This window comes from Oncorhynchus tshawytscha, linkage group LG03, assembly GCF_018296145.1.
Source record: "Oncorhynchus tshawytscha isolate Ot180627B linkage group LG03, Otsh_v2.0, whole genome shotgun sequence".
In the NCBI taxonomy this organism is placed as follows: Eukaryota; Metazoa; Chordata; class Actinopteri; order Salmoniformes; family Salmonidae; genus Oncorhynchus; species Oncorhynchus tshawytscha.
Genome location: NC_056431.1, coordinates 49,082,064 through 49,099,076, shown reverse-complemented (window position 1 = coordinate 49,099,076; position 17,013 = coordinate 49,082,064). Strand labels below are relative to the sequence as shown.

Genomic DNA, 17,013 nt, shown 5'->3' with positions numbered 1-17,013 from the left:
TAATCATCAAGGATATTTGCCTAATACGTTCCCAGAGGCAAACCACTTGCATAATCAGAAAATGTTCCATCTTCATTAGATACAATAGAACTAATCTGATGATATCCAATTAGGGCATTCAACGATTTTGTTTGTGTTAATTTGTTGGCTCAAAAAATGTTCACCGATTGGCCTGGTTATTACTGACAAGTTTTAGTTTGACTTTTAATGGGACATACAACTATGATGATCTATGGATGTCTGCTGATGTTTTGTCTGTTGCTTCTGTATCTTTCAGGATGTAGTCTGGGGATTGAACTCCTTGTTTACCGTAAGTACCTTTTTTTAAATCAAAACCATTTGACATCTACAGTACCTTCGGAAAGTATTCAGACCCCTTGACTTTTCCCCAATTTTTTGTTACGTTACAGCCTTATTCTAAAATGGATTAAGTAACAAAAAAAAAGAATCCTCAGCAATCTACACACATTACAATATGGAATTTTTGGGGGGACATTTTTGCACATTTATTAAAATAAATAAACAAATACCTTATTTACGTAAGTATTCAGACCCTTTGCTGTGGGACTTGAAATTGAGCTCATGAGACTCGAAATTGAGCTCAAGTTCATCCTGTTTCCATTGATCATCCTTGAGGTGTTTCTACAACTTGGAGTCCACCTGTAGTATATTCAATATATTGGACATGACTTAGAAAGGCACACACCTGTCTATAATATATTGTCCCACAGTTATCAGAGCATAAACCAAGCCATGAGGTCAAATGAATTGTCCGCAGAGCTCCAAAACAGGATTGTGTCGAGGCACAGATCTGGGAAAGGGTACCAAAATATTTCTGCAGCATTGAAGGTCCGCAAGAACACAGTGGCCTCCATAATTCTTAAATGGAAGAAGTATGGAACCACCAAAACTCTTCCTAGAGCTGGCCGCCCAGCCAAACTGAGCAATCGGAGGAGAAGGGCCTTGATCAGGGAGGTCACTCTGACAGAGCTCTAGAGTTCCTTTGTGAAGATGGGAGAACCTTCCAGAATGATAACCATCTCTGCAGCACTTTATGGTAGGGTGGACAGACGGAAGCCACTCTTCAGTGAATGACAGCCTGCTTGGAGTTTGCCAAAAGGCACCTAAAGACTGACGGTTTTGTATTTATTTATTTAACGTTTCTTTAACTAGACAAGTCATATAAGAACAAATTCTTATTTACAATGATGGCCTAGGAAGAGTGGTTTAATAACTGCCTTTTTCAGGGGCAGAAATACATATTTTACCTTTTCAGCTCGGGGATTCGATCTAGCTACCTTTCGGTTACTGGCCCAATGCTCTAACCACTAGGCTATCTGCTGCCCAAAGATTCTGTGGTCTGATGAAACCAAGATTGAACTCTTTATCCTGAATGCCAAGCGTCACATCTGGTTGAAACCTGGTACAATCCCTACGGTGAAGCATGGTGGTGGCAGCATCATGCTGCGGGGATGTTTTTCAGCGGCAGGGACTGGGAGACTAGTCAGGATTGAGGGGAAATATGAAAGGAGCAAAGTACAGAGAGATGATGAAAACCTGCTCCAGAGTGCTTAGGACCTCAGACTGGAGCGAAGGTTCACCTTCCAGCAGGACAACGACCCTAAGCACACCGCCAAGACAACGCAGGAGTGGCTTCGGGACAAGTCTCAATGTCCTAGAGTGGCCCAGTTAGAGCCTGATCGCACATCACTGGAGAGACCTGAAAATAGTTGTACAGCATTGCTCCCCATCCAACTTGACAGAGCTTGAGAGGATCTACAGAGAAGAATGCGAGAAACCCCCCAAAATACAGCTGTGCCAAGCTTGTAGCGTCATACCCAAGAAGAGTCGAGGCTGTAATCACTGCCAAAGGTGGTTCAACAAAGTACTAAGTAAAGGGTCTGAATACTTATGTAAATGTGATATTTTATTTTTTTGCACAAAATTCTAAAAAAAAACGTTTTTGTTATGTGCTATTGTGTGTAGATTGATGAGGGGGAAAAAAATAATGTCATCCATTTTAGAATAAGGCTGTGACTTAACAAAATGTGAAAAAAGCAAAGGGGTCTGAATACTTTCCAAAAGCATTGTATGTTAAAATGTGTTTCTATGCTCATGACAACAGGTATAGACTGAGTTGTTACTGTAAAGCCTATCTATTTTATTTATAAAACCATACAAACCCGTTTTTATGAGCAATTCCCCAAGCATTTCTGTGAACATTGAGGAGAAAGCAGGTAGGTAAGGAGAATGAGCGTGTTAAGTGTTCCTGTAAGCGACTGTTGTTGATTGGGTTGATAGCATCTCTTTCGCTCCTCTCCTGGCTGCTTCCCACAATGATGATGCAGCCTGATGCTCAGTCATGCCCTGAGGCTTAGCTCTTAATCAGGAAGTGAGGCGCTCTACACACAGGCCTAGCCGCCATTTTATCTCCTTAATAACACACCGCGCCTCACCCGCCACGCACGCCGTCTCTACGGCAACCAGCTAATTACACTACTTTGTCTTTTAACTTAAATCCAGGGTGACATTGCATACTGCCAGTGGCTGTTAGTCAGGCAAATGTTGTCTGATACTGTTATGTTTGTTGTTTTCATCTGGGTTAGCGGGTTTTAGTTTATCTGAAACTGTTTTTAGTAAACTTTTGCTGACTCAAGCTCATTTTCTCTTTCATTTCATTCAGGATCTACTGAACTTCGATGACCCATTGAACATCGACGCGGCCGAGCATCATCTGCGCGATAAGGTAACGACACCAACCAGCCCACCTGGAGGGAGGTCATCTTCCCTATGTCCTGTCCATGACCTTACATGGGCAGCAGTAAGTAGGACGTGTTTAGAAGGTCTGAAAGCTCTAGAAGTGGAATGTGGGGCTATTCTGTAGAACTCACTAATGACCACTTCGTTCACAACCATTGTGTACTGTGTAGTCTGTCTCACTGTGTGTCTAAGTAGTGCCCTATATAGAGAATTGGGTGCCATTTGTGATTCACGCTATGTCTCATTCTGCCTGGGCTATCCATGCCCGGCAGGAGACAGACCTCTCTGGGACCTCTCACACTCCCTCCCAAGTGGTGCTCGGCTGGGGCTTGCAGTACTCCCCAGTCCCCAGACAGACAGTGTATGCTAAACTTCAGAGAGCAAGAGCAGCTTAGTATGTCAACAGCAGGGCTATGGTTTACATTTAAGATCATGCCTGATGCCTCATTACTGTTTGCCACTCGTAGCGGGTCGATATCTGCAGTCTTCAGCGCACCCTCTTCGCCTGTGTAGAGTGGAGTCTAATATGGTCACTCTGGTTGGTTTCACACACCAACACCCCAAGCCCCGTCCAAAAACCCAGACTGGGCTAGCGGAACATAAACCAGAGGAAAAGAGGCCAGAGAAAGTAAGTGAAGGACGGAATAGGCCAAACTAATGTTGGAGAGGAGATGAGGCAAGACCTACAGGAAGTATTGATTTCAATGGATGGTTTCCTCTGGTCTCTTCAGGCCAGAGCCGTGTTCCTTCTAACATGCTGATTTCACCGGTCATGCGCGCATTGTTAATTTTGTCCGTCTACACCAGACGCGATCAGGACACATAGGTTGAAATATCAAAACAAACTGTGAACCAACTATATTCATTTGGGGACAAGTCGAAACACATGAAACATTCATGGACATTTAGCTAGCTTGCTGTTGCTAGCTAATTTGTCCTGGGATATAAACATTGGGTTGTTATTTTACCTGAAATGCACAAGGTTTTTTTTTCCTGGGTCTTTGTAGAATTTTGAGTCACACATAAAATTGTGTGTTCTCTACTACGACAATGAATCCACAGGTAAAAGGGAAAACTTCTAGTAATCTCTCCTCCTTCAGTCTTCTTCCTTCCGTCCTCCTTTTCATTCTGCTTTTTCGTCTTCCTTTTTCTTTTTTTCTTTTCTTTCTCCTTCTTTCTCCTCCTCTTTCTCCTCCTTCTTTCTCCTCCCTTCTTCTTTTCCTCCCTTCTTCTTTTCCTTCTCCTCCTTTCCCTTCTCCTCCTTTACCTTCTCCTCCTTTACCTTCTCCTCCTTTACCTTCTCCTCCTTTACCTTCTCCTCCTTTACCTTCTCCTCCTTTACCTTCTCCTCCTTTACCTTCTCCTCCTTTACCTTCTCCTCCTTTACCTTCTCCTCCTTTACCTTCTCCTCCTTTCCCTTCTTTTTCTCCTTTTCCTCTTCCTTATAATAATTACAGATTTATAATTTTGACGAAGTGTGTACTGGCAATGGCATTTCGAGGGACCTTTATTTTTTATTTTTTCAAACAAAGGGTATTTTAGTTACTATGAGAGGCACAGACGTTCACTTTGCCTTGCCAAGTTCTGCTAGGAGCAAACCAAACCTAGTATGCAGACGCCTGGTTGTTGTTCATAGGAGCCTTTCCGACCAATTACAGAGAGAGTAGTGGACACAGTGGGCTTCCAAACACTCAGGGAAACATGTCACTGCCTTTTAACTACACTGGGATGTTTTTTTGTTGCAAAGGTGAGTTAGAATAAAAGTAAGGGAGAAAGAAGTCCTCTTGTGTTAGAACAGTGGTTCCCAAATGTTTTTGCTTCGTGACCCAACAATTGAGCTGCCTTTTGAGTCGAGACCAATGGTTGAGCGGTGAAAAAACATCAACAGACCAAATAATAAGTAAAAAAATATAATCAGCGAGAGAGAGGATGTTGTTTTAATGCGAATTCCCTGCAATTCTATACATTTTGCTGTGGAGATGAGAGAAAATGTGATGTCTTTATATTAATTTCCGGGAATTGTACGCATTTTGACATGGCAAATGCTGTGTTCTTATGCTCAACATTTTAATTAAATCAATAGGGGTCTGATTGTATAACCCACAGTTTAGGAAGCACTGTGTCAGACCACCTTTAGTTAAGTTGCCATTAATACACTACTGTAACAGGTTCCCCTTGATAGTATCACTGTACCTACAGTGCTTTCAGTATTACAACCTGATTTAAAAATGTATTCAAAATAAATAAAAATCTCACCCATCTACACACAATATGCCATAATGACAGAAATAGGTCATTTACATAAATATTCACACCCCTGAGTTAATACATGTTAGAATCACCTTTGGAAGTGATGACAGTCTTTCTGGGTAAGTCCCTAAGAGCTTTGCACTCCTGAATTGTAAAATATTTTAGCATTATTCTTGTCAAGTTGGTTGTTGAGCATTGTTAGACAGCCATTTTCAAATCTTGCCATAGATTTTCAAGCTGATTTAACTCAAAACAGTAACTAGGCCACTATTGGTAAACAATTCCAGTGTATATTTGGCCATGTGTTTTAGGTTATTGTCCTGCTGAAAGGTTTATTTTTTCTCCTGTAACTCCCCAGTCCTTAATGATTACAAGCATAACCCATAACATGATTCAGCCACCACTATGCTTGAAAATATAGAGAGTGCTACTCAGTAATGTGTTGTATTGGATTTGCCCCAAAAATGTACTTGCTTCGACACATTTTTTGCAGTATTACTTTAGTTCCTTATTGCAAACAGGATGCATGTTGTGGAATAGTTTTACTCTGTCCAAGCTTCCTTCTTTTGTTGATTCACCCTCAGTTTTCTCCTATCACAGCCATTAAACTCTGTAACTGTTTTAAAGTCACCATTGGCCTCATGGAGAAATCCCTGAGAGGTTTCCTTCCCCTCCAGCCACTGAGTTAGGAAGGATGTCTATCTTTGTAGTGACTGGGTGATTGATACACCATCCAAAGTGTAATTAATAACTTCATCATGTTCAAAGGGATATTCAATATCTACCTTTTTATTTTTTTAAATGTTGCCCTTTGCGAGGCATTGGAAAACATCCTTGCTCTTTGTGGTTGAATCTATTTGAAATTCACTTCTCGACCTTACAGAATTGTATGTGTGGGGTACAGAAAAGGTAGTCATTCAAAAATCATGATGAACGCTATCATTGCACATAGAGTCCATGCAACTTATTATGCTACTTGTTAAGCAAATGTCTACTCCTGAACTTTTGACTTCCCATAACAAAGGGGTTGAATACTTATTGATTCAAGATATTTCAGAGTTTCATTTTTAATTTGTAATAATCTCTAAAAACATAATTCCACTTTGACATTAAATAGTACCAGCAAAACACCAGTCAATGTCAACAGTGAAGAGGCGACTCTGGGATGCTGGCCTTCTAGACAGAGTTGAAAAGAAAAAGCCATATCTCAGACTGGCCAATAAAAAGAACAGATTAAGATGGGCTGAAGAACACCGACACTGGACAGAGGAACTCTGCCTAGAAGGCCAGCATCCCGGAGTCGCCTCTTCACTGTTGACATTGAGAATGGTGTTTTACGGGTACTATTTAATGAAGCTGTCAGTTGCGGACTTGTGAGGCGTCTGTATCACAAACTAGACACTCTAATGTACTTGTGCACCGGTTGTGCCCTGGGGCCTCCCAGTCCTCTTTCTATTCTGGTTAGGGCCAGTTTGCACTGTTCTGTGAAGGGAGTAGTACACAGCGTTGTACGAGATCTTCAGTTTCTTGGCAATTTCTCACATGGAATAGCCTTCATTTCTCAGAACAAGAATTGACTGATGAATTTCAGATGAAAGTTATTTGTTTCTGGCCATTTGGAGATATTTATTTATTTATATATATTTATATTTATAAGTGTAAAGTGACTATGCATCAAGGATGGATAATAATAACATTAAAAATAAAGAACAGAGTAGCAGCAGCATATATATCTGACTGAGCGGTGGTAGGCAGAAACAGGCGCGTTTTGCCAGCAGCTCTTCGTTATGCGTCAAGCATTGCACTGTTTATGACTTCAAGCCTATCAACTCCCGAGATGAGGCTGGTGTAACTGAAGTGAAATGGCTAGCTAGTTAGCGTGCTAATAGCATTTCAAACGTCACTCGGTCTGAGCCTTCTAGTAGTTGTTCCCCCTGCTCTGCATGGGTAACGCTGCTTCGATGGTGGCTGTTGTCGTTGTGTTGCTGGTTCGAGCCCAGGGAGGAGCGAGGAGAGGGACGGAAGCTATACTGTTACACTGGCAATACTAAAGTGCCTATAAGAACATACAATAGTCAAATGTTAATGAAATACAAATGGTATAGAGGGAAATAGTCCTATAATTCCTATAATAACTACAACCTAAAACTTCTTACCTGGGAATATTGAAAACCACCAGCTTTCATATGTTCTCATGTTCTGAGCAAGGAACTGAAACGTTAGCTTTCTTACATAGCACATATTGCACTTTTACTTTCTTCTCCAACACTTTGTTTTTGCATTATTTAAACCAAATTGAACATGTTTCATTATTTACTTGAGGCTAAATTGATTGTATTGATGTATTATATTAAGTTAAAATAAGTGTTCATTCAGTATTGTTGTAATTGTCATTATTACAAATAAATAAATAATCAGACGATTAATCGGTATCTGCTTTTTTGGTCCTCCAATAATCGGTATCAGCGTTGAAAAATCATAATCGGTCGACCTCTACTAGAAAGGCAGGAACCTAGAGAGGAACCAGGCTCTGAGAAGTGGCCGGTCTTCTGGCTGTGCCGGGTTGAGGTTATAACAGTACATGGCCAAGCTGTTCAAACGTTCATAGGTGACCAACAGGGTCAAATAATAATTATTATTACAGTGGTTGTAGAGTGTGCAACAGGTCAGCACCTCCGGAGTAAATGTCAGTTGGCTTTTCATAGCCGAGCATTCAGCGTTAGAGACAGCAGGTGCGGTAGAGAGAGAGAGTCGAAAACAGCAGGTCCAGGACAAGGTAGCACGTCCGGTGAACAGGTCAGGGTCCCATAGCCTCAGGCAGAACACCACCCTCTAGCACTGAGGTCAAGGATGGTACATTTGCCATAACAAGCGGTGATGCAGCCAGTCGAGATGGTGCAGCTGTAGAACTTTTTGAAGAGCCAAGGGACCTTGACAAATATTTTCAGCCTCCTGAGGGGGAAGAGGCGCTGTTATGCCCTCATGATTATGCGGGTGTGTGGACCATGTTATATTCTTAGTGATGTGGACGCCAAGGAACTTAAAGCAAAGGAGCAGGGGTTCATGTACTCTACATACTCCCTCACACTAACACAGATATGCACAGTAGTTGTCCCAGCTGCCTCTCGCAAGCCCCTGCCGAGTGTGACGTCCACAGTTTGTGGTTCTCAATGTGAGGGCCGTGGCATTCGTGAGGAGTGTCCAATTTCTTGGTCTCCCCTGACTCTGTAGCTTTGTGGCATGCCGACTGAACGTCAAGTCTTTGTGCGGAGGGAACTGTGAGATGTGTGTCAGAGGGTACTGGGAAACCACGGCTCACACGTCCGCCACATAGCATACTGATGCTAAATGACCATGTAATCACCATACTGATGCAGCGGTCTCCCAGCTGACGGTCTCGTCACAGGAAGCTTGGCCTCAAATTCTCTCTCTCCCTCTCTCTCTCTCTGAGAGGAAACTAGGGCTTTTAATAGTAACGGAGTCATGTTGCAGCAGTGGTGTTGCAGAATCCCCATCCCACAGTAGGAAAAACAACAGCCACCCAGTCAAATGGATCTGACCTCCTACTGAGAAACAGCCCTTTTTCCAGCTTTATTGTTGGTTCAGCAACAACCGTAGAGAGAGTAGGCATAAAGTGGAACTCCCCAGTGCTCAATGCTCTCTGACTGCGTTGTTATTCTATTGTCAGCTGGGAGGAGTTAGGGGCGGGGGCGGGGGGGGCATACAGTAGTGCTGTGGAAGATGGAACATACCAGAACAGACTGAACCCACACGGGGCTGCCATTTGACTGTTGACCTTAAAACTAAAGAGGCCGATGATTAGCCAGGCATGATGACTTTCTTGACCTTATCTTATGTCTTTGTCAGCAACACTTAAGTATATTGGACTTATACTTTGTCATGTCATTGTGAGGTCCAAATGTATTTGGACAATGGCACATTTAGTTGTTTTGGCTCTGTACTCCAGCACCTTGGATTTGAAATGATACCATATGAGGTTAAAGTGCAGTCTGTCAGCTTTAATTTGAGGGTATTTTCATCCATAACGGTTTAGAAATTACAGCACTTTTTGTACGTAGTCCCCCCATTTTAGGTGTTTCAAATTATGTTGTGTCCAATGGTAAATAATGTAGTGTGTTATTTTAGTCACTTTTATTGTAAATAAGGAAAGAATATGTTTCTGAACATTACGGATAATCATGAATGCATGATGAGTGGGAAAGGCATAAATATCATACCCCCACAAAAATGCTGACCTCCCCTGTTATTGTAAAAGGTTACCATGTCTTGGGGGTATGATCTTTGATTCGCTTTAACATCGCTTTAACAAAGTACTGAGTAAAGGGTCTGAATACTTATCTAAATGTGATTCTTTTTTTTTTATATACATTTGCAACAATATGGGGTATTGTGTGTAGATTGCTGATGAAAAAAAAAAGATTTAATCCATTTTAGAATAAGGCTGTATTGTAACAACGTGGAAAAAGTCAAGGGGTCTAAATACTTCCCGAATACCCTGTATACCTGAATTTGTCCAAATGATTTTATTTCCATAAAATGGGGGGGGACTATGTACAAAAGTACTGTATTTTGATCCTGATGTAGATGACAATACCCTCAAATTAAAGCTGATCATCTCTACTACAACCTAGTCATTGTATCATTTTAAATCCAAATTGCTGGAGTACAGAGCCAAAACAACAACAAATGTGTCACTGTCCAAATGCTTTTGGACGTCACATTAACTATTGCAATGCCACAGAAAATGGTTGATTTAAGGTTGGCCACAGCAAACTAACAGTCACATTTTGACTGATATGTTTAGTCACTCAGGTATTCTAGCATGGTCAGCCATACTGCACCATTGATGATTCCCAGTCCGAAAGCTTAACGAAGGCCTTGCATAATGCTCTCTTGAGGGACCCTGTGGTCTTCTGACTGCATCCTAATGCAGATCTATGGCTCTCCAACCACCCCAGGACCAGTATCTTTACTGTGCTAACAAACTGTCTCACACTGGATCAATAGCCAATCAACTGCCTGTTTGTTTGCACGTGAAAACAACCCAGCATCCACGTGACTGGGTCTGGCTCTACATGGTTCTGGATGGTTGAACCACGGTGATCTTTAGCGCTTAGTATAGACCATGTCAGTTTTGTGAAGTGAAAACTTTGACGGTATGGAAATGTTGTAGTTTTGTCAACTTTCTTTCTGTCAATAATTCTTTGAAATCACTAGCTCATCTGGCCTCTGTGATCTTCTGTCAGACTATCTAGTATTTGTAACACCTTGCTGGCTGTGGGCCACCTTCAGCGCTAGTTCTACCTGACGTGATCTGACCTGAATCGGTGCAAACTGATCACGTTACCAGGTGAGCCAGAGGGCTCTGAAATGTTCTATCCCTAGTCCTGATGGGGAGGAAAGAGGAAGAGGGGGATTCGAAGTGATAGAGTGCGAGATGAGTGCCATCAGGAGGTCTCGTTTTCTACCACTCCACCCCTTCCACCCTCCCACCCCTGCGGTCTACCCTGACCAGCGTCTGCTGAGTTGGTGTTCAGGGGATGTGATTGCCTTTTACATAGCTTGACTGCTGCTCCTACCCTACCTGTAGCAGGGGTGGTGTGTGCAGCTGGTCTAGCACTTTAGGTGCTGTCCCTACACAGTAGTGTCTAAGCATTGTGGTTGCCCCACCTAGCAATCTTTAGATGAATGCACTAACTGTAAGTCACTCTGGATAAGAGTGCCTGCTAAATGACTATGTAAATGTAAAGGACATGGAGGAGAGGAGCCATGCAGCCCTGTGTTCTGAAGTAACCTTGTTTGGTGTTACAAATCATGTCACAGGGTTACTGAAGGCCATTGATTGGTCAGTTTGGTTTCTGAAAACATCTGAATGGCCAAACCAAAGAGTGACTGAGGGTTTCAGAGTGCATGTCATCTCTGCCAGTTGTGTGTAATAGACATGTCCCTGGGAGTCAAAACAGTGACATTGATGCGATCTGACAGGAAATTCAACTTGTCTCTTTTCCTGTATTCGCTGTAGCAGGGGAGGGACAGTATGGAGTTTTGACCTATTCCCTGAGGAAAATGGTTTATAAATCTGCAGGACTAGGTTGAGTATATCTGCACTTTTACTTTTGAATTTGTTTGAGGACATTGACTTGTTTGTCAAAGAACTGTTCTGGATGTCATCATTCATCTCCATTGTTAAGTTGTGTTATGTCATGTCGTAGTATAACCTAATATAAATCTCCCCCCAAATATCTGTTTCTTTGTAACATTCTGCATACAGAGGTATATCAAAACGCTTTTAGCCAGGGAAGAAAGGTAAGGCCCACACGACCACAAACCCTTCAGATTGTTATAATGGGGCAGATTAATACGCAGAACTACGTAGGGGGGGCTATTTCAAGCTCTGCTGCGCTCAGCTCGCTGCCAAAATATTTAGCAAGGCTGCAGAGTTATGTAAAGTGTGTGGGGGGTGCAGCAGTTGAATCCCCAAGGTCTCAGCTTGGAGTGTTCCGGTCTAACTGTTCGTTCTAAGTCTGTTCTGTCTGCCTAGCTGTGCTGAGGGCTCTTTAACGTAGTGATGTTTTCTTTGCTCTGTTGCTATAGCCTGACTGTAAAGCTGGAGCACATTCCACCCAAGGCGAAGTACAGCCATTTGCATTAATTAATTTACCTCTTGAAGAGGTGTTTTGAACAGAAGAGGTGTTTGGAACACTGGTGTACCTGCCTGCTGGGAGGATGTGAGCTAATTCAGTAGGAAAGGTTACATGGTTCAGTTCACTAATGGATGGCCGCTAACACTAGTCCGTCAGTCAGTGTCTGCTTCAACTACAGGCTTTGTTTGGTTGGTTTCCGCACTGCTTTCCTCCTTCATATCAGTGTCTGTCTCTGTCCTCCCCACGTCCTTGAAGTTTCACATAAGATCAACGTCATAATCTACCCCCCAGGTCATCTGCCCTCTGGCTTTCATCTGCCCTCTGGACTGTAGAGACCCAGTAGGATGGATTACGACTCAAAAAGCAGGTTACTAACCAGCTGTCTGATTGTGATATTCATCCCCATTTACATACAAGCTTTCATGCAATGTCAGACAGAGAGCGAGATCTGTAGAGCTAATTGTTTTTCCCTGAGGGTAAAGTAAGCTATTGAGTAGCAGGCACAGGCTCTTTTAGATGGCATGCTAGGAACTAAGTCTTGTACTCATTGTAAGTCTCTCTGGATAAGATCGTCTGCTAAATGACTAAAATGTCAATTGTAAGTCGGCCACACACATTGTCCTTAAGTCCTCACCATTTTAAAGCATTATGTCTCGCGCTTATCTCCATAAGTTGTTGTTGGCATGGTTGACATTGTTGTTGTTGTCTGAGACTCTTCTGGCCTTTTCCAGCCCTGACCAAGCCTCATTCTGAGCTTATTCTCAAAGGAATTAATCCTATCTTGGGAAACGTGCATCTGTGAAACTGGAGCTTGATGGGTAAATAATGCGTTGATGTCAATGGGATGTCCCTGTGCAGATTGGAGGAGAGTTTACAGTTGCTTCTTTCACTTGCCTTGGCTCCTGATACCAGGGCTGTGTGGTCTTTTAGTGGACTCCACCCCCTTCTACCCTCATCAATTCCCAATCGAACCCAAATCCTGGACCACTAATGAGAAGAGAAGAAAATAGGCTTTTGTTGGATGCGTTTGTTGTTGCTCTCAGAATTGTGCTGTGCTGTGCATGACCTGAGCTGGTGTGGTTTAATAAAGCTGGCCCTGGAAAAGGAAAAGGGCAGGGGGCAAGCTGACCCAGGAGAGACAAACAGAGCCAAGGATATCAATCGCCTTGAGCTCCTCCTGCCACCTGTGCCGCTACGTACGCTGCCATGCCAACCTGGCTCCATTTCTCCTCTCAATCATCTAACTGTCCCCAGACAGGCTCATGGGAATTAATTTCATTTGACTTTATTTCATTTAAACTGTACGCACAGAGTACACACTCACTCACTCACTCACTCACTCACTCACACACACACACACACACACACACACACACACACACACTGGCCCAAGCTTTAACTCCCCAGTTCTGTAGTGGAGGTACTGCACTATAGTGTTCCATACCATTCAGAAGGATCAATTAGGCCCAGATACTGTGTATACACCGGCTGGGGAAACAGAGGTTGTCACAGACAGGCAAAGATGGGTTGTTCACTGTGTTCCTCCAGACTCCCTGTAGACTGGGGTTATTTACAGCCTGGTACTGGGTACAGAACAACAGGCCAGCAGAGCTAATTGAGGAATCCTGAGCCCTCCTGGGTTCCTCTCAGGCATCTTGTTGTTGGAGGCTGTTTACCCGGAGCCAGAGCTTTAGCAGTGCAGCATGGCCCTCCGTATCTACCTCCATCTCCACAGTCTGGCAATGGGGACCGTATTCCCTGGCCGGACGGACGCTCTGCGGGTAATGTTTTCATAGCTCTTGTTGTAGCCGTGCCCTCAGTGGTCGTATCATGTTTTGCTTGACAGGAAGTGCGCAGGGTTTGTTGGTAATGTTTTCATCCCACTGTATCACTGCCATCAACCCCTGATGCAGCTTACTGCATTGTTGTTGAATGTCTCGCTCAGTCATTTAAACTGATGAACACACTGTATATTGGCCTAAAGATTTTCAGAGCAGTTGGAGGTAAGATGTTTGTAAAAAATTAAACAAGGATATACAGTAGATCCAGAAAAGCTCACTGATGTTGTTTGTGTGTCTTGTTCTAGGAGGATTTCCGAAATAAGGTTCAAGATTACATCAAGCACTATGCCAGATGATGACTGCGTCAGCTGCGCCGGCTGCCTGCAACCCCCCCTTTCTTCGACTGCGCAGCTGAACCCCGCCCCCTAACATCTCGTCAACCAACCAACCGCTGCACATTGCTGACACGCCCTGACTGCAATACAATGACGCTGAAAGAAAGAAAAAAAGATTTACAAGAAAAATTGTTTTTTAAAAGTTTGAGGGATTATGCTTTAATTGCCCTGAGTGGCCTAGAGTAATCATGCTGCGTCACCGCAGGGATTGTCCAATGACGGGGCCTCTCTGTGTGTCTGAGCCAATAATAGTAAGCGCATGTGGCAGTGAGGACCCGGGATTTAACCAATCCACTTAGCTGTTATTTAAGAATTGACGAATCGAAGAGAAAGATTATCTGTTAGTGTTTCTCAGTTCTAGTGCCTGCCATGTCTGGTTGCAAAGAAAATGCACACACACATACACACACACAGAATCCCTTCACACACATTGCAAAGCAAATGCACTCAACTAGTTACTCACAACACACAGCACTTGGTTGTGCATGCACACCCACCCAGCCACACAGAAACACACACAGCTGGAAAAACAACATCTCTGTTATGTCACTCATTCAAGGCCTGCACTCCTCCACCCACACCCACCTCATCAGACAGCATGTGAATGACAAGTGCCACCGACCCAGTCAGTCCCCATTCTGTTGTCCACTTCACTCAGCGTACGTCTGAAATGGCACCCCTTTATATTACCCTACTTTTAACAAGAGCCCTATAGGCCCTGGTCAGAAGTAGTGCACTCCATAGGGAATAGGGTACCACTTCAGACACGCCCACTTCCTGTCTGTTCTGTTCACTCATCCACAGGGGAACACAATTTACCGGTGCCCCAGACACACTGTAACACTGTCCAGATCAAGCTCCTAGGAAAAGACTCAAGCTGTACCACAGTACAAGTTCTACCACCACACCTTGACCTTATCTCAGCTCCCCTGACCTCTGGGGAAGCCAAGCGTAGAGGGCACTGTGCCTCTGATAGTCTGTCTGTCTTGCTCCATCCCTCCATCCTGACGTTTCTCCTTCCACTCTCTTAGGCCCCACCACCCTCATGCATTCTCCTCTGCCCCCATGGAGGTAGAGGGAATACGAGGGCTCTCTTCTCTGCTAGGTTGTGTATGAGAGTTCTCTGTTTTGAGGCAAGTGAGTGGGGTCTCATCTGTATGCATGTCCTAATGTGTCTGAATGTCCCCTGTGTGTGTGTGTGTGTGTGTGTGTGTGTGTGTGTGTGTGTGTGTGTGTGTGTGTGTGTGTGTGTGTGTGTGTGTGTGTTTCTGTGAGAGATGTGTAGATCTTTGAGTGTGTGGGTTTTTTGCTTCGCTTTGCCTGGGCTGGCTTTGTGCCTGTATGTGTGCATATTGGAACGTTAGATTCAGTGTCATCACTGTATTAAAAAATTGTATTCACATGTTTGCATGAGGCAAAATGTATGTGGCCAGGAGGTGGTGTATTTTACAGTAGGTATGTTAGAAGTGTGCGTGTGTGTGTGTGTTCAAATGGACAGGGGTTCATGTGACTTGTTTTTAGCATGCTCTGGTTCCTAGCCCCACACTCCTTATTTTACTGGTCCAGCTAGCCTAATTCTCTGTGGGGCTCGGGAGGGTCTGTCTGTTCCTGTTTAAATCCTCCTTTTCTTTCTCAGATTGTATATCCATTTTTTAAGATATATTAAAGAGGATATAATAAGGAAAAATATTTACTTATTGTGTTTTTTCTTTCTTTCCACATTCAATGTCCTTATCACACATTCATGGATTGTAATTGCTGGCAACAATGTTAATTGAAAGTTTTTTTGCAATGTTATAGCTAGTGGTGCAACAGATCACAAAACTCCCGGTTTTGGGTTGCAGAGCGGATGATTTTTCAGATCAGCAAAAAAATAAGAGACAAATATAACTTTGCTTTCCATGTATTACTTAACTTAAAGCAAGGAACTTTTCAATGTTTAAATAAAATCTTAAAATAAAATATTCAATACTCAATTGTTAAATTAAAGTGCAATATGAGACATGATACCTCCTTCCTTTGAACAATAGTGAATGATCAAAAAGAAAGAAAGCAGACCTGAGCTTATAACTTCACATTCTCTAATGGCAGCCTTGACATCTCTAGTAATGGTGCGGTCTTCCTTACTTGGGGCCATGGATTGTAGAATCCTTGTTTTCAGAGGTAGGATCATGGACACAGACGGTGCAGTTTCAGTGCTCAATAGGGTTGTAACCGTTTTCAGAGGTTTGAGCACCTGGAGGACCTCCTCTGCCACTTTCACATCAGACAAGGTGACAATGTCTTTATTTTTTTGTTCAAGGTCTTGTCTGTCAGTGCAGAGTATACAGCTCCCTGCTGCTCAAGATGGAATTCCACTTATGACATGTTGGAGAGCTATCTTGTTGTGACATGGTGTACGAGCTCGTGGGTCAGTAGCTGTAGCATTTCCTGCTTGGTCTTAAGCACATGAGCGGCTGTTCTTCGGTGGATAAAGGAAACCACCTCCCTGATCCTCCCAAGGAGGCGATCCATCTGGTTCACTGAGATTCCCCTTTTGGGATGCTAAATTGATCACGTGCAAAGCAAGCTATCTGTGGCCCCAGTCCAGCTTCTATCACTGCATTTACTTGGTTCTGGCATTATCTGTGGTGGTTGGGAAATTGCTATTGAGCCTCTCTAGCTTCCACTCTGCTACTGCTCCTAGAAGTACCTGCGGCAGATTTGTGCCTGTGTGACTCGTAGAGGGGGTGTGTCTGTAGCACCGGACTTCGCATCTCCCACTCCTCTGGTTTAGTGAACAGTCACGTAGCTTTCCGTTACCCTGGAGGTCCACACCTCTGTGGTGTAGTGAACAGTCACGTAGCTTTCTGTTACCCTGGAGGTCCACTCCTCTGTGGTGTAGTGAACAGTCATAGTTTTCCGTTGCCCTGGAGGTCCACTCCTCTGTGGTGTAGTGAACAGTCACGTAGCTTTCCGTTGCCCTGGAGGTCCACTCCTCTGTGGTGTAGTGAGCCATCACGTAGCTTTCCGTTGCCCTGGAGGTCCACTCCTCTGTGGTGTAGTGAGCAGTCAGTCACGTAGCTTTCCGTTACCCTGGAGGTCCACTCCTCTGTGGTGTAGTGAACAGTCACGTAGCTTTCCGTTGCCCTGGAGGTCCACTCCTCTGTGGTGTAATGAACA

The 17,013-nt window shown here is 43.6% G+C and overlaps 1 protein-coding gene across 5 annotated transcripts in view; it reads left to right on the top strand.

Annotated features, from left to right (window-relative positions):
* Nucleotides 1–15,540, top strand: part of LOC112237888 (NEDD8-conjugating enzyme UBE2F) — a 94,303-nt gene extending 78,763 nt beyond the window's left edge. For all 5 annotated transcript variants that reach the window (XM_024406485.2, XM_024406499.2, XM_024406492.2 and 2 more), the window contains 3 exons: nucleotides 278–310; nucleotides 2,684–2,746; nucleotides 13,762–15,540. In XM_024406485.2, the coding sequence (XP_024262253.1) occupies nucleotides 278–310; nucleotides 2,684–2,746; nucleotides 13,762–13,812 (147 nt within the window). In that variant the 3' untranslated portion in view covers nucleotides 13,813–15,540. The remainder of the gene's footprint in view (nucleotides 1–277; nucleotides 311–2,683; nucleotides 2,747–13,761) is intronic.
* The last annotated feature ends 1,473 nt before the right edge of the window (nucleotides 15,541–17,013 follow it).